We start from the raw sequence: 18380 nt of genomic DNA, 5'->3' as shown, positions 1-18380 counted from the left end.
GTCTCCGAAGACTTGCAAATATCTATAGATACACAGTGCAGAGCATTGACTGGCTGCATTACGGTCTGATATGGAGGTGCCAGTGCACAAGATCACAAGAGGGTGAAGAGGGTGTAGACTCAGCCTGTTCCATCATAGGCACAAGCCTCCACCACCAAGGACATCTTCAAGTGATGGTGTATCAGGAAACCGGCATACATTACTAAGGAACACACACAAAATATGCTGGAGAAACTCAGCAGGCCAGGCAACATCTGTGGAAAAAAAGTACAGTTGACGTTTCAGGCTGAGACCCTTCGGAAGGACTGGAGTAAAAAAAAAAAGAGCAGGTTTAAAAGTAGATCTAGAATGAAGAAGATGGCCCTCTTTTTCAAAGAAAGGGGCTTCCCTTCCTCCACCATCAATGCTGCCCTCAATCGCATCTCTGCCATTTCACGCACATTTGTTCTTGCCCTTCCTCCTGCCACCCTACCAGGGATAAAGCTTCTCTTGTCCTCACCTACCACCCCACCAGCCTCCGCGTCCAGCACATAATTCTCCAGAACTTCCACCATCTCCAATGGGATCCTGCCACTAAGCATATCTTTCCATCCGCTCTCCCCACTTTCTGCTTTCTGCAGGGATCGCTCCCTGTGTGAATCTCTTGTCCATTTGTCCCTCCCCACTGATCTCCCTCCTGGCACTTATCCTTAAAAGTGGAACAAGTGCCACACCTACCCCTACACCTCCTCCCTCTCTACCATTCAGGGCCACAAACAGTCCTTCCGGGTGAGGCGACACTTCAGCCGTGAGTCTGTTGTGGTCATATACTGTGTCCAGTGCTCCTAGTGTGGCCTCCTGTATATCGCTGAGACCCGACGTAGATTGGGAGACCATTTCACTGAGCACCTACGTTCTGTCCGCCAGAAGAAGTGTGATCTCCCAGTGGCCACCCATTTTAATTACACCTACCATTCCCATTCCAATATGTCAATCCATGGCCTCCTCTACTTTTGCAATAAGGCCATATTCAGGTTGGAGGAACAACACCTTATATTCTGCCTGGGTAGCCTCCAACCTGATGGCATGAGCCAATTTCTCCGTTTTCCAGTAATGCCCCCCCCCCTTCACCATTCCCCATCCCCTTTTTCCCTCTTTCACCACATCTCCTTGCCTGCCCGTCGCCTCCCTCTGGTGCTCCTGCCCTCCCTTTTCCTTTCTTCCATGGCCTGTTCTTTCCTATCAAATTCCCTCTTCTTCCCTCTTCTCCAGCCCTGTATCTCTTTCACCAATCAACTTACCAGCTCTTTATGTCATCCCTCTTCCTCTCAGTTTCACCTGTCACCTTGTGTTTCTCTATCCCCTTCCCCATCTTTTAAATCTACTCCTTATATTTTTTTTCTTCAGTCCTGCCAAAGAGTCTCAGCCTGAAACATCGACGGCACTTTTTTTCCATAGATGCTGCCTGGCCTGCTGAGTTCCTCCAGCATTTTGTGTGTGCTGCTTGGATTTCCAGCACCTGCAGATTTTCTCTTGTTGTGATACATTACTAAGGACCCACTCCATCCAAGACTTGTCCTCTTCTCATTACTACCATCAGGGAGGAGGTGCAGAGGCTTGAAGACCCACACTCAACGATTCAGAAACAGCTTCTTCCCCTCCACCATCAGATTTCTGAATGGTTCATGAACCCCTGAACACTACCTCATTTGTCCCTTTTTCTGCACTATTATTTATTTTGCAACTTACAATAATTTTGTCTTTGCACTGTGGTACCACTGCAGAACAACAAATTTCATATCATAAGACAGTAATAATAAACCTGACTCTGATTAATTTTGTTCTGCTTATCTAGGGCGATCCTTGTGTGAGTAACACTGAGGGATTTTTTTCAAAACTTGCTTTGCAATCAGCAGGGTTTGTTTGATCCTGTCTTGCACATTTATAGAGTTTACAGAACACTATAGCACAGAAATAGGCATTTCAGCCTATTTAGTCTGCCGAGCCATTAATCTGCCTAGTTCTATCGTCCTGCACCTAGAATATAGACCTCCACACCCTTCCCATCCATATACCTATCCAAATTTCTCTTAAAGTGTTGAAATTGACCCTACCTCCACCCACTTGACTTAGCAGCTTGTTCCACACTTTCACCAGCCTCTGAGTGAAGAAATTTCCCCTCGTGTTCCTTTTAAACATTTCACCTTTCACCCTTAATCTATGACCTCTTGTTCTAGTCTCACCCAACCTCAGTGGAAAAAGCCTCATCATTTTATATGCCACTATCAAATCTCCCCTCAGTCTTTCACGTTCCAGGGAATAAAGTCTTCGAATTTATACGCTGCTAATTTTTAATAAGGCCCTAAGGGAAAAGTCTTGAGCTCTTAATGGATGATATAGTGATTGTAGTTGCGCAAGTAATTGGCAATAGAGCTAGATGTGAGCTTTTCTTTATGTTCTGTGAATTGTGATGTGGAATGTGCTGTTGGAAAGAACAACTTAGATTCAATGGGAACATTGAAAAGAGAAGCTAGTGTGGATTTGGTGCATGGACTTAATGATTTCCTCTATTTTGAATTAATGCTAAAAGTTTGTGTACATCCTCAGCTAATCTGCAGCAGAGCATTATAACATGGAAACTTGCCTTTCATCCCACTCTGTCCTCACTCACATCAAACACCCATTGATTTTACTGTATTTTCTTTTATTTAGAGATACAGTGCAGAACAGAGCCTTCCAGCTACACTGCCCAATTTTACACTAGCATAATGATGGGACAATTTACAATGACTAATTAACCTAACCTGTACATCTTTGGACTGTGGGAGGAAGCCCACGCACACATGGGAAGGAACGTACAAACTCGCTTATAGAAGACATCGGAAATGAACTCTGAACTGTGACGCCACGACCTGCAATAGTGTAGTACTAAGTGTGGCACCCTATTTTACCTCCACCTGCTGATCAGCTTCCCAAAAGTTTACACTGGCCAATTAAACCTACTTCCCACATGTCTTTGGGAGGTAGGAGGAACCTAGAGAAACCCTACGTGATTTGAAGCTATGGCTTGATACTTCATGAAATATTTGAATTTGTTAACTTCAGCTAATGTTCAATATATTATTTCTCAGAGGAGATGTTAATGGGCTCCATCTGTCTGTGCAGGTAGATGAAATTGAAACCAGAGGTCCTTGCAGAGAGCCATGGGAATTTTGATACTGGCCCTTTATCTAAGAAAGGGATTGCTGACATTGGAGAGGATCCAGAAGACATTGATTCCAAAAATGAAAGTACTTGCCGGAGTTTAGATGAATGGGAAGGGGGATCTAAATGGAAACTGTTGAGTATTGAAAGACCTAAATAGAATAGATTTGCAGAAGATGTTTCTTCTAGTGAGGGAGTCTATTAGGACCAGAGGGAACAGCCTCAGAATAGAAAGACATCCCTTTAGAACAGAGATGTGGAATTTCTATAGCCAAAGGGTTTTGGATCTGTGAAATTCATTGCCACAGACAGCTGTGGAGGCCAAGTCATTGCGTATATTTAAAGTGGAGGTTATAAGTTCTTAGTAAGGATGTCAAAGGGTTACTGGGAGAAGGCAGGAGAATGGGGTTGAGAGAAATAATAAATAAACCATGATCAAATGGCAGAGCGGACTTGATAGGCTGAATGGCCTAATTCTGCTCCTGTATCTGAGAGTCTTGTATCATAGTCATACAGAAGTACAACACAGAAACAGGCTCTTTTGCCCATTTAGTCCATGCCAAAACCATTTAATCCATGCCAAAACCATTTAAACAGTCTACTCCCATTGACCTGCACTGGGACCATAGCCCTCCATATCCTTACCATCCAAACTTAATTGTTGAAATCAAGCTCGCCTGGTCACTTGTTCTGGGTGTTCTCACAACCCTCTGAGTGAAGAAGTTTCCCCTCATGTTTCCCTTAAAGTTTTCACCTTTCACCCTTAACCCATGAGCTTTGTCTGTAGTCCACCCAACCTCAGTGGAAAAAGCTTGCTTGCATTTACCCTATCTATACCCCTCATAATTTTGTATACCTCCATCAAATCTCCTCTCAGTCTTCTATATCCTGGTCAAGATTTATCTCTCAACTAAACATAGCTAAATGTTATATTGTTAGTTATTTATCTTGGAACAGAAGGAGCTCATTCTTGTTATTGTGTATGTGCTACTGTGAAAATAACTATCCACGCTAATCCCTGAGCTAACCTCTTGGTGTAGGATCTCACAGACTCACCTCATACTCGTGCAAGTACATCATATGATTTTGTGGGCCCTTCCAAGATGGATGCTACATTTTAGTCATACTTTATTGATCCTGGGGGAAATTGGTTTTCGTTACAGTTGCACCATATATAGGTACATTTAATGTCAGAGAAATGTATAACAACATACATCCTGAAATTCTTTTTCTTCGCAAACATCCACAAAAACAGAGGAGTGCCCCAAAGAATGAATGAGTTAAATGTTAGAACCCCAAAGCCCCCACTAGCAAAAAAGCATTTGCACCCTCACCAAGCACCCAAGCTTGTAGCAAAGTATCAGTAAAGACACAGACTTGCAGTACCCCAAAGACTGCTCGTTCACCTGGTAATTTGACATACCACAGGCTCTCTCTCTTTCTAATAAGGGAAAAAAAGGTGTCCCCGTTTCACAGCGAGAGATGAGACATAACAAAACAACTCGCTGATTTATGATGTTAAAAGTCTGTTGCGTCGCTTTTTCTGAGCTCTGTGCCCAAAGAACTCTGGTCTCCGGGCACACGGCCAGCAGCCAGCTCACTGTTTTCAATCTTCTGTGTACTCCCATAACACATCAGGTGGCGGCACCAACTTCAAATCAGTTCGTCTCCAGAGCCACAAAAATCCGACACACTGAAGGCGAGCTAGTCTTCCAGGTTGCATCCTTGGCATATTGTAAAGCGGCTGGTCGTGAGGCCTTGGGAGCGAGTCCCATTTCAGCAAGGAACTGAAGTCAGCATGTTACTCCAGGTCAGCGTCTTCAAAACCCCCTGAAAAGGAAAAAAAAGTTAGTAGGTTACTTGGTTATTGATAATTGTCCTGTGATTAGGCTGGGGTGAAATAGGAGGGTGGCTGGGTGATGAGGCTCATTGGACTGGAAGGGCCTGTTCTGCATCGTATCCTTAATTAATCCATTAATTAGATTACCTTGGCCTTTCTGTTCTCCAACGTCCTGGTTTTTAAAATTGATGCAAAAGAAAAAGATGATTTGTCTAGATAAATTCCCTTATTTCCTTCTGATGTTCTGATGGGTTATTTTCCTAATTTACTATTTACCATGCTTTTAACCCATTTACCCCATTTCTTCCCATGCATCTGCAGGGGATGCTACACATATCCTTTCTCTGTCCCCCTCCCCCACACCTTCCCATCATCCAGGGACCACACCATTCTTCCAGGTTCACGATTCAAGATTGTTTGAGGTCATTTGCAGTGCACAAGCACAAAGGAAATCAGATCTAATACAGCACATAAAAGCACAATAAAATAAAGAAGACAATAATAATAAAGAATTCAATAAATATATGCTTGTTCCTGCCAGGATTAAAGGCAAAGTTAACAGGCATAGTGAACCTTGGTTTTCAAGGGATATTGGCGATCTGGTTAAGAAAAAGAGAGAGGTGTATAGCAAGTATAGGCAACAAGGAAATCAGGAAGGCAAAAAGAAGATATGAGGTTGCTTTGGTAGATAATGTGAAGGTAAACCCAAAGTGTTCCTACAAGTATATTAAGAGTAAAAAGATAGCAAGGGACAAAGTGGTCGTCTGTGTGGAGCCTCACGAGATGGGGGAGAGCTTAAACAAATTTTTTGCATCAATATTTACTCAGGAAGCTGGCATAGCGTATATGGAAGGAAGGGAAACAAGCAGCAGTGTCATAGAACATATAGAGATTAAAGAGGAGGAGGTGCTTGCTGCCTTACAGCGAATAAAGGTAGATAAATCTCCCGGGACTGACATGATATTTCCTCGGACCTTGAAAGAGACTAATGTAGAAATTGCAGGGGCCCTGGCAGAAATATTTAAAATGTCCTTAGCCATGGGTATGGTGCCGGAGGATTGGAGGGTAGCTCATGTTGTTCCGTTGTTTAAAAAAGGCTCCAAAAGTAAACCAGGTAATTACAGGCCAGTGACCCTGACATCAGTAGTAGGTAAATTATTGGAAAGTGTTCTGAGAGATTGGATATACAAGTATTTGGACAGCCAAGGGCTGATTAAGGATAGTCAGCATGGCTTTGTACGTGGTAGATCGTGTTTAACGAGGAGGTTACCAAGAAAGCAGATGAAGGAAAGGCTGTGGATGTTGTCTACATGGACTTTAGTAAGGCCTTTGACAAGGTCCCACATGGGAGGTTAGTTCGGAAGGTTCAGACACTAGGTATCCATGGAGAGGTTGTAAACTGGATTCAAAATTGGCTGTCTGGGAGAAGACAGAGTGGTAATGGATGATTGCTTATCAGACTGGAGGCCTGTGACTAGTGGTGTGCCTCAGGGATCTGTGCTGGGACCATTGTTGTTTGTTGTCTATATCAATGATCTAGATAATAATGTGGTAAATTGGATCAGCAAGTTTGCAGATGATATTAAGATTGGAGGCATTGTGGACAGTGAGGAAGGCTTTCAAAGCTTGCAGAGGGTTCTGGAACAACTGGAGGGGTGGGCCAGAAAGTGGCAGATGGAACTTAATGCAGATAGGTGTGAGGTGATGCATTTTGGAAGGACAAATCAAGGTAGGACATACACAGTAAATGGTAGGGCACTGAGGAGCGTGGAGAAAAAGAGATCTGGGAGTTCTGATACATAATTCCCTGAAAGTGGCGTCACAGATAGACAGGGTTGAAAAGGAGGCTTTTGGCATCCTGGCATTCATAAATCAAAGTATTGGGTATAGGAGTTGGGATGTTATGGGGAAGTTGTATAAGACATTGGTGAGGCCAAATTTGGAGTATTGTGTACAGTTCTGGTCACTAACAATAGGAAGGATATCAGTAAGATTGAAAGAGTGCAGAGAAGATTTACTAGGATGTTACCGGGTCTTCAGGAGTTGAGTTACAGGGAAAGATTGAACAGGTTAGGACTTTATTCCCTGAAGCGTAGAAGAATGAGGGGAGATTTGATAGAGGTTTATAAAATTATGAGGAGTATAGACGGTAAATGTTAATAGGCTCTTTCCACTTAGATTAGGAGAGATAAATACGAGAGGACATGGCTTTAGGGTGAGAGGGGAAAGGTTTAGAGGGAACATTAGGGAGAACTTCTTCACTCAGAGTGGTGGGAGTGTGGAACAAGCTGCCATCTGACATGATAAATGCGCGCTCACTCTTAAGTTTTAAGAATACATTGGATAGGTACATGGATGGGAGAGGTCTGGAGGGTTATGGACTGGATACAGGTTAATGGGTCTAGAGGAATAATGTTTTGGCACAGACTAGAAGGGCCAAATGGCCTGTTTTTTTGTGCTGTAGTGTTCTATGGTTCTGTAAGTACATTTGATAGTTTATATGCATTGACTGTATGTTCGTAAAGTGACACTGGGCACAGGGGTATCTGTACATAAGGTGATTGACAGGAAATGATAAAGTAGTGGTGGTTGGGGGTGTGGGTGGTAGTTGATCAGCATTTTCCCCGGGTATCATTTAACCAAATTTAACCAATTTCCCCTGGGATCAATAAAGTATGACTATGACTATTACTGCTTGGGGAAAGTAACTGTTTTTGAGTCTGGTGGTCTTGGTGTGGATTCTGCGTAGCCTCTTCCCTCATGGGAGTAGGACTAACAGTCCACAAGCAGGTGAAGAAGCAGTTTACTTGAGCCTCCAGTCTTATATTTTGTGTTCAGCAAGAGCCCCCCCCCCACAACTCTACACTGGTGAAACCAAACACAGATTTGACGCTGTACTCCTAAACTTGCAGTTACCTGTCACTTTAATTGATCATCCTTCACCCATTCTGGTCAATGCTGCAGAACATTTTTCCACTTCTAACACAAAAAAATCATCCTATAGCTAGCCAAGGAATAACCTTAATGAACACGTTGACTTTGGCAATGCCAGGCTTACCTTGTGTAGGTTAGCATGATGTTGATAGTGGTTATCGGTGATGTAGTGAATGTGTCTTGTACAATAACCATAAATGCTGTAAACTGTTGAATGTATCAGTGGTTCGTAGGATTAGAACATAAAACAGTACAGGCCTTTTTGCCCTCCATGTTGTGTGATTGTTTGAGTTGCTCTTTAAATCAATCTCACACTTCTGTCCCACATACCCTGCCTTTTCCTTTGACCATGTGCCTAGCTGATGTCCCTAATGTATCTACTTCTACCACCATCCCTGGCAGTATGTTTTATGGATCCACCACCCTCTGTTTTACAGAAAACCCTACCTCTTAATATCCCTCCTCTATACTTGCTTCTGATCACCTTAAAATTACGCCATTTCTGCCCGAGGAGAAAGTCTCTGGCTGTCCACTCAGTCTATGCCTTTTATCATTTCCTACATCCCTAACACGTCACCTCTTGTCATTTATTCTAAAGTGAAAAGCCCAAGATTTCTCAACCTTTCCTCATAAGACATGCTCTCTAATCGAGGCAGCATGCTGGTAAACCTGCTCCACACCCTCTGTAAAGCTTCCATATCCTTCCTATAATGAGGCAACCAGAACTGAACACAATACTCAAGTGTAGTCTAACCAGAGTTTTATAGAGCTGCAACATTACCTCTTGGCTTTTGAACTTGGTCTCCTGATTATTGAAGCCAACACAGCACATGCCGCCTTAACAGCCCTATCAATTTATGTGGCATCTTTGAGTAATCAATGGACTTAAACCCAAATACTTTGTACCAATTATTCTACTCACATTTTCAGTGTTGTAGACTAGAATCCAGCAGAAAATATGTAACCTCCTTTGCATTGCCTGTTTGTTCTCAGCTTTTTTAAATGAAAAGATGTGCCTTTGTTTTGATGTACTACCTAAGATATTTTGACAAATTGGTAGAAGTGTTTAAATAGAAGTCCAGTAAATGGATACATATATTCATACATCAAAGTTGATGAAAACATAGGATTTTATGCCGTGTGTATTTTACTACAAGGGCCTCTGAAGTTTGATCAGTGCTTTTGGAGCATTTTGAAATATGCAGTTAATTTATATCCAGGACTGCTGGTTCAACTTCTCAGCTCTTAATCAAGTGACCCTTTGAAAGCATTTTCCCTTCCCTTCAGCTTTATTGAGTGTTCCTTTGACATTTATTGATCCTGACTTGGATGGCAGTCAGCTAGCCTGCAAGGATGATCTGAACATATTGTGTACAAAGAAACACCCTCTGCTGTTGTCTGCTCTGTGTTGAACCAAAGCCCCGGGCCGCCTTCTATTGATTCATGAACATTTTTTCTATCCACCAACCTTGTCCGTACCTTGTACCTTACAAAAGGAAAAATCTGGAACTGGAGTCTCTAAGGCCGTCCTACTTTGAATTCAACGCTGCATGGCAATTCCTGCAATGCCACTGGTGCCAAACTGTATTGGTCTCTGCCATTCCTTTAGATTCATCAGCTTCATGGAGAGGGTGAGGGGGACGTGCTGCATGACCAACAGCTTGCTCTCCATTCTCATACTGGCTTGCGTCATGTCACATAGAGAGCTGGGACACAATATCCATGGTTGACCTTGACCATTGGAGGCCTTGGCCTGAGCGATATCTCCAGCACTGGGTATATCTAAAGAGGAAATTGATCGGTACTTAGTAAGGGTGTCAAGGGTTGTGCAGAGAAGGCAGGAGGATGGGGTTGAGAGGGAAAATAAATCAGCCATGATCGAACAGATGAGCAGCCTTCGTGGGCCAAATGGCCTCACTCTGCTCCTCTGACTGATGGTCTTTTTAAATTTAGATTGGGGGGGGGGGTATAGCAGTATTTTGCTGTTGAAGGTCTAAAACTTCTGCTGCATTCCAGTCAAGATGGCTGTGAGCTGCAGCCTCTGTCGACGTTGTGCCTCAGACTTCGTTGTTGTTTTTTTTTGAGCTCTGTTGGGATAGTTTTGGGAAAAGCACCTGGGAGTTTAGGGGTCAGGTTAGCATTTAAACACAGGGATGAGAGGTAGTTAGAGATCGGGGCAGTAAATGAAGAGTCTGGGCAGGGGTTTGAGTTCATATGGAGCGACCACGAAGATTAATAAAGCTGAACAGGGATGTTAACCAGAGGTCGAAGGTTGAAGTCTGAAGTCAGCAAGTCCGGAGGTCGGGGGCCCAATGTCTGCAAGTCCAGAGCTAAGGACTTGCCAAGGTTGGAGGGCTGGAGGTGGACCGTCCTGGGATTGGAGGCCTGTTGTGTGTGTGGTTGGGAGATCTTTCACTGCGTCTTGGCACATCTAACAAATAAGCCAGCTATCAATTAGTGATTATTCTATGTTGGAGCTCCAGGTTCAGAAGATAAGTTAGCTTGGGGATAATCTTACAAACTTCATTTTGGCTGTGTTAGAATAGTGTGCTGCAATTGATTTGAGGAAGTGGGTGTTTTTTAATCTACATACTCAACATAGTACAGGAGTTTGATTAGAAAATTTAAAGGTTAGTTTATTTGTCATGTACATCAAAATATTCAGTGAAATGCATCATTTGCATCAAATCAAATCAGCAAGTGTTGTTCCGGGGCATCCCCACAAGTTTCGTCACCATAGTTTCACTTCCAGCACCAGCATAGCATGTCCATAACTTATTAACCCTAACTTTGTCTCTGGACTGTGGGAGGAAACTGGAGCATCCAGAGAAACCTATGCGATCATGGGGAGAACATACAAACTTCTTACAGAGAGCAGTGGAAATTGAACCTCAATCAGTGATTGCTGGCTCCATAAAGCTTTGCACTACCTCATGCTCAGTTCTGCTTCACACGTGGAAACGATGTAGAATGGCTGCAGAAGGGTTCGGAGTGCATTTATTATCAATGTATGTGTACTGAATACAACTTTGAGATTTGTCTTCTTGCACGCAGCCACAAAACACAGAAACAAAGTAGTACCCCTTTAAAAAAAACCCCACGACAAAGACTATCAAACACCCAGTGTGTGGGGGGAGAAAAGAACAAATCATGCAAACAGTAAAGTAGTAAGCAAATAACCCACAGAACGTGAACCACAGAGTCTCTTAGAGTTAATTAGTGCTAAGGTGAGTGAGGCCAGTCCGGGAGCCCAGTGGCTACAGGCCACAGCCACACAGCCAGTTCAGAACTTATGGCGAGTGCCGACGGTTGCAGGCCGCGGCTGCAGAATCAGTTCAGTGCTGAAGTGCCGTGATCAAATCACGCAAATAGTTTTTAAAAAAGTAAACAAAAACATAGAGCGTGAACTGCAAAGTCCCTGAAAATGAGTCTACAGCTGTAGAGCCCGTCCAGTGCTGAGCCCAATGGCTGCAGGATAACAATGCTCCTAAAGGTCTGGAACTTTCTGGGTAGTTCTGGAGTTGAGCTGGCACCTAATGACTGAAAACTGTTGTGGCGATATTTTCATAATGATGAACTTCAATAAAAAGAAATTACAAAAAAAAAAGAAATAGAAAGCTAGGCAGTAAATCATAAAAGGATTTGATAGAATAGGTGTACGTAAGAGATTGGGATTAGTAGCCACTAGGGCAAGATGGTCACTAAGATAGACAAAATGACATTAAGGAATATCTTTATCCATTGAAGGAGAAGTTGTGTGGAGCAGTTATGTTGAATTATCAAGGAAGCTGTGTAATATCACTAGTGAAATTGGAATGGTGAGGTGGGGGATATGCTCATTGAGTGAGATTACTGGAGGTGGCCTGTGTAAAGAACAAGCACCAGAAACCAGCTGGGCTGAATTTAATTTGCTGGCGGGTTCAGTTAAACTTTTGGAATGCGGTTGGACAACAATCTGGATTATCCCATGATGACCAAAAGGAAATTTGTGGTCTTGGTTAGTCAATTTGAGGACTTAAAACATTTCCCAGCAGTTTATTATGATGAATCTCCAGCAATGCTTGTGTGCATTTGGACAAGATCATTTTTACATAGGTAATGGAATGGATATCTGAGTTGGGATAAAGTAGACAATTCTACAAGGTACCAGCACTTTGTAACAGCATTCTAAACCTCCTCAGCTGAATAACCATACAGGTGATAGAAAACCCTGCATAATTCTTAAATTTTACTGGGGCAAGTTGGGATAAAGTAGACACAACTCTACACAGTACTAGCACTTTAAACCTCCTCGGTTGAATAGCCATACAAATAATTGAAAACCTTGTGTAGTTCTTAAACCTTCCTGATGTAAGTTCTTCCTGTACTACAAGTCTCTTCTGAACTAATATTTCCAAGCTGAGGCACACTGATAAATCTACTCAAAGCCACCACCTGGAAGGACTAGAGCCACTGGCAAACAAAGAGAAGACCTGCAGATGCTGGAAATCCAAGCAACACACACCAAATGTTGGAGGAACTCCGCAAGCCAGGCTGCATCTATGGAAAAGAGTACAGTTGATGTTTTGGGCCGAAATGACAGCTGTACTCTTTTCCATATATGCTAGAGCCACTGGAGTTGTTCTTCACAAAGCAGAAAGTCTTGAAGAGAAAATTAACATATATTCAATGCCATGCAGTAAATAAGGAGAAATTGTTTCCAGTGGCAAAGGGGTTATTAAACAGAGAAAACAGACTTAGTTGGCAGAACAACTGGAAGCCCCATCCAGTTATTATGATATAGAATGCACTGACTATCTGTGGGAGTGAAAGCAGATTCAATATTTTTCAGAAGAAAATTGAGTAAAAACTTAGAAATTTTCTTGGGCGTCATACAGCATGGAAACAACCATGTTGACTGAGGTGCCTTTCTGATCTAGAACCGTATGGCTGCTTTTGGCCCTTACCACTCTAAACATAGAACATTACAGCACAGTATAGGCCCTTGGGCTCACAATGTTGTGCTATCGCTTTAACCTATTCTAAGATCTATTTAACCCATTCCTCCCATATGGCCTTCCATTTTTCTACCATCTTCTGCCTATGACGCTCCTGTGTACATACATCTACGAATGCCTCTGGACACATCTTCAGTGATGTTCCTGGAATTATCGGGTGTTTCGTGTCTTTCAACATCATACAACCTCCTCCAGGTGACCCAGCCGGGGCTGATCAGACCCCAGCTTGTGTCCAGATGGCTAGCTACTTATGACTCCATGGCTTCCCTCTTTTGAGCCACAGCCATCTTGAGGCCCTCTCTGCCGCATCGGTGGTACAGCAGATGGCTCCCCTCTTCCTCTCTCCTCAAATTGCTGAAGCTCCTAGCTAAGGAATGGGCTGTGAATCCCCTACAATCTACCTCCACTGGGAGACACCTCGCTCTCCATCCAGCCTGCTGACAGTTGCTGACCAGTCCTGCATACTTGGAGAGCTTCCTTTCAAAGGCCTCTTCCAAGCTATCTTCCCATGGGACTGTCAGCTCCAGCAGCACCACTTGCTTAGTAGACTCAGACACAAGGACAATGTTTGGTTGCTGGGTGGTGGCTGCGATAATGGTTGGGGAACTTCAGCTGCCGTTCGGGGTCCACCAACAGCTGCCAGTCCCTTGCAGAGGTCAGGATGCCTGCAGATGTTCTTTTGGCAGGTATTGGATGCTCCCCAGCTCTGACTAAGGCAATGGTCTGCTTGGAGGGTCGAGACCGCTTTGCCCACTCACCTCCTGCGCTGATGGTCTTCAGGACCTGATCATGCCTCCACCTGTACCGTCCCTCACCAAGTGCCCTTGTGCAGCCGCTGAGGATGTGCTCCAGGGTTCCTCACTTGGAGCACAGTGGGCACGCAGATGACTCTGCCTTGCCCCATGTGTGCAGGTTTGATGGTATCTGACTCTAACTACCCCTGGCCTCACATTCTATGCATCCACTACAGTTTAAAAAAAACTCTCTAACATTCTCCCTATATTTTCTCCAATCACCTTAAACCTATGCCCCCTGGCATTAGCTATTTCTGCCCTGAGGAAAAAATCTCTTTGATATTCATGCATCAGTCCAAATGTCCTTAAAATGTAATTGTACCCATCTCTGCCAATTTCCCTGATAGATCCATGTACCTACCACCCTCTTTGTAAAATCCTGTGCCGTAGGTTCCCCTTTAAATGTTCCTCTCTCATCTTCGCCCAATAGTTTTAAACTTCTCTTCTCCGGGGAAAAGACTATAACCATCCTGTTCATCCTTAGCCGTTTGCCACAGGTCTGAGCAGTTTTAACTAAGTGACAAGTTTTGATAGCTTTGCAAACAGGAAGACAAATACTTTGCCTCCCTTCTGGATTTTTAAATTACTCACTGAACTGTAAAGCAAAGGAAGGAGTTATATTTAATCGGGTAGTGAAACTAAGGATAAGTTGCAGAATTCTGTACTAAATACAATACCATTATTTTCCTTCAGCTGAATTTTGTTTTTTCCATTTTGCTTTCAGTTTCTCAGAGTGGCCTCAGCTTGAAAAAGCAGAGGAGTCGTAGCTTTTTCAGCTCGTTCTTCTGTTGCTTTCGTGACTACAATGTGGAGTCAAACAGCAACAGCAGCAGCAATGTCCAGTCCCCGGCAGTGGAGGAGAATGGGTCGATTGCTAAGGTACGTACTGCTCTGTTAACGTTATGAAGAAAAAATTATGTTCTGCTGGAATCTCTCATGTAAATCTTGATTAATAGTTTATTCATTCTTTTGCTTCTAAGTGAAAGCAGGATTTTAATCTTCTGACAGGGAAATCATTTGTAGGCCAAAATGATTTCAGATCAGAAATGCAGCATGAAAAAACTGAAGAGGAAGTGAGTGTTAGCAAAGTTCCTCTTAGCCAAGCATTACCAGCTACATGCTTTATAATTCTCCAACGTCCTCTGGAACATGTGAGCTAAAAGTTGCAAATCATATTAATGTACATCATTTAGCCAACATCGCAAAAGCAGGCCATTAACAGACCTTGGAAGCTTGGCTGTCTGTAGCTAAGCTGCTTCGGTCACCTGCATAACCCCAATGACTGTCATCAGAAGTAATTTATCAGTTCAAGTACAGACTGAGTAAGCGTAGGAGCTTTTTAGATCCGCTGGATGCCGTTTCTCCCATTGTGATTGTACCAGCAAAACTCCTTGGTTAGATAGCCTTACCGGTGATAGAAAACCCCGTGTACTTCCTTGTGTAAGTTGTTTCTACACCGCAAGTCTCTTCTGAACTATAGTTTCTAAGTTTAGGCACGCCACTAATTAATCTGCACTGTATACTTTACAGGCCATAGTATATTTTTAAAAAATATAATCAAGGGTCAAAGTCTAAAAGCAGTACTTACGACTTTATTGAAACTTGTTCATAGTTGGTGAGGGGGTGGAAGTGGAGAGGTAGGGTCTTAATTTTGTATATAATTTTATCGATGTACTTAATTTTCTACTTACATGGAGTGTTGTATTTTGAATGCTTAGATGTTTAGATTTCTATTCATCTACATCCATCAGGATCAATTGAGGGCTTCCAGTTCCCTTTGATTTGTTCCCCCTGTTCAAGCTGCTGTGTTGCTTCATCTTTCTCTGGAGTTCTCTGCACTTCCGCCTGTTGTCTTTCGTAGTATTCCCACTGCTTGCCAGCCACTGCCCCCACCCCCCCGCCTTTTTTGTACCATTGCAATATTTTAAGATTGTCTTTCATGTGCTCAGTAAAAAAAGATGTACCAGCACTGACCTCTGAGGTAGACCATCAGAAATCCATCCTTGTTACTGTGTTAGTTCTTCTGCAAAACACATTGAAAAATGTGGCATGGATACCGATCCTGTGTTCTTTTTAAGCCCATCACCTCTACTGGGATCAGGCCAGATAGCAATTTGCCAGAGTCCTTTGTCCTGGGCGAAGATCCTTCCTCTCCCAGGGATGAGGTCTTTGGGGCTTCTACTGGTGTTTCTGTAGCTCTGGGTTTTCATGGGATGGGGTTGTTAGCCCCATGCTCACCCCCCCCCCACCCCCACACAGCTGGGCTTGGGACTATCCATGGCGGAGCTGTACTGCTCCCGGATTGCCTGAACTGGAATATAATCATAAACCAAATCAAAGATTTAAGTCACACTACAATTACTCCCATTCTTTCTCTCTCTATTTAACTTTTTTTTTACTTAATACAACATTTTGTCTTAAATTTATTGAAAGAAGACTCTTATTACAGCCCTCGTCAGCAGCATAAAGTGACGCTAGACACAGAAGACATACAGGAAATGTAGTGGTTGGGCATGTGGAGGGGTGAGTTAGTGGTGGAGGTGTTGATCAGCCTTACTGCTTAGAGGAACTCAATGTATTAGAGTTTGGTGGTCCTGATGTGGATGCTGTGTAGCTTCCTCCTTGATGGGAGTGGGACAGTCCAAGAGCTAATCAGAAAAGTTAAGTTTCTCTTTAGATATTGCTTGACCTCCAGAGTATTTCCATTATTTTTAACTTATTTCCAGAATTTGTAGTAATTTTCTTTGAGATTCATGTCTCTAGATTTCTTATTATATATGCTGGCACATCATGTGTCAGCATCGATCTTCATCAGTTACTAAACAGTGCACCAGGAAAGGAACAAATTAAGCCCCACTGGTGTAGGGCCTAGAGAGTAAAGTACAGTGGATTCCAGTTAATTCAGACACATCAGGACCAGTACAGTTTGGTCCAATTAGGCAGCTGCACCAATTAGCTAAAGTTTCATGGAAATAATTAAGGTATAAAAAAAGACAAACTACTGTTTAACTGAGTACACCAAAACATAAAACTAACCGAAAGGAAAACAAGAGAGCGGAAAGATAATGTGCCTGACTCTGTTTTTACTTTAAGCAAGGTGCGTACGTATCACATGATGGCATGATAATGTTTTCCATTTACATACTTCTACAGAACCAGCAATGCAATATTTAATCAAATAATATATTTAGAATATTACTGAAATATTAAATACACAGAACTCCTCCCTTCTTGGGTATAAACTTCAACTCAATGGAGAATGCACCTCAACTTAGATATACAGTATACTATTAATTCAGCTATTACCAACGACATCTGAAGGCACTTGAAAAGTTCCATCAACGCTGTCTTAGAAACATTTTAAATATCAGCTGGGAAGATAGAAGAACCAACGTCAGTGTGCTAAATGAAGCAAAAACAACAAACATTGACGCCTACGTCATCAAGAACCAACTAAGATCGTGTTGTTCAGATGAAAGACGAACATCTGCCCAGTTTAAAGAAGGCAAATGTAAAAGAGGCGGACAACAGAAGAGATTGAAAGATGGCTTAAAAGCCAACATGAAGAAATGTAACATCGACATCAACAATTGGGAAACCAATGCCAAGGACAGGAAACTCTGGCAAGCCATCATCCGAGAAGGAACAGCAACTTTCGGAGCCAACAGATGTGCAGAATTAGAAGCAAAGAGAAGGAAATGGAAAGAGAGGCAGCAACAACCAAAGTCCGATCTGCCATCTGGAACTACCTGTCTTGAATGCGGAAGAACTTTCAAAGCCAAGATTGGACTCATAAGCCACCTGAGAGCCCATAAGTAGATCAACAAAACGAAGACCATCATCCTCAACCTCGAGGGATAGCCACGACGACGACAAATTCAACTATTATATACAGACGTCCACAGCATAGTGAGTTGACCAGTGGTGTAGTGGCATCAGCACTGGACTTCGAGACAAATGGTCCTGAGTTCAAATCCGTCTGGCTGCTTGCATCCTTTTGATCCGTGCTGGGTTAAGTGTTGGGCTGGCAACTCAGCCAAAAAAAAAGTCAAAATGCTATGGAAGAGGCAAAAATGCCACCTGCTATATCATAAGGCGTGAAAACGAAGGGCAACAGCAGCATAATAAATTTTAAATTGACCCATTCAGTCTTAAAGACTTAATCACAGTGGAGGCTTTCTTAATCTTGTGGGATAATGTCTTTCCTGACAAAGGGAATCACTCTTCTCGGCAGATGAGAGTTGTGGCTGTGGAACAATCTCGGTCTCTGGGGTTCCTCCGTGGTGGTTATAGGAGTTGACTCTAGGACTGCAGAAAGTGGTGGTGACAGGTCTCGCCATCTTTCTTCTCTAACAGTTGACTGCTTTCCACAACTGATCGATGTGTCGTCTCCAGATGATAACAGATGTGAACTTCAGAATCAGAATCGGGTTTATTATCACCAGCATGTGATGTGAAATTTATTAACTTAGCAGCAGCAGTTCAATGCAAGACATAATCTAGCAGAGAGAAAAAAGAAAATAATAAAAAAATAAAAACAATAACTATAAATAAACAGGTAAATCAATATACGTATATATTACGTATATTGAATAGATTAAAAAACATGCAAAAACAAGAATATTAGATTTT

The 18380-nt window shown here is 42.7% G+C and overlaps 1 protein-coding gene across 3 annotated transcripts in view; it reads left to right on the top strand.

Annotated features, from left to right (window-relative positions):
• The window catches only part of ctdspla (CTD (carboxy-terminal domain, RNA polymerase II, polypeptide A) small phosphatase-like a), a 266232-nt gene that overhangs the window by 156440 nt on the left and 91412 nt on the right, over positions 1-18380 (top strand). For all 3 annotated transcript variants that reach the window (XM_063044580.1, XM_063044582.1, XM_063044581.1), the window contains exon 2: positions 14473-14627. In XM_063044580.1, coding sequence (XP_062900650.1) covers positions 14473-14627 — 155 coding nt within the window. The remainder of the gene's footprint in view (positions 1-14472; positions 14628-18380) is intronic.

The sequence above is a fragment of the Mobula hypostoma genome, chromosome 3 (assembly GCF_963921235.1).
Source record: "Mobula hypostoma chromosome 3, sMobHyp1.1, whole genome shotgun sequence".
In the NCBI taxonomy this organism is placed as follows: Eukaryota; Metazoa; Chordata; class Chondrichthyes; order Myliobatiformes; family Myliobatidae; genus Mobula; species Mobula hypostoma.
This window is presented reverse-complemented; position numbering and strand designations above follow the sequence as displayed.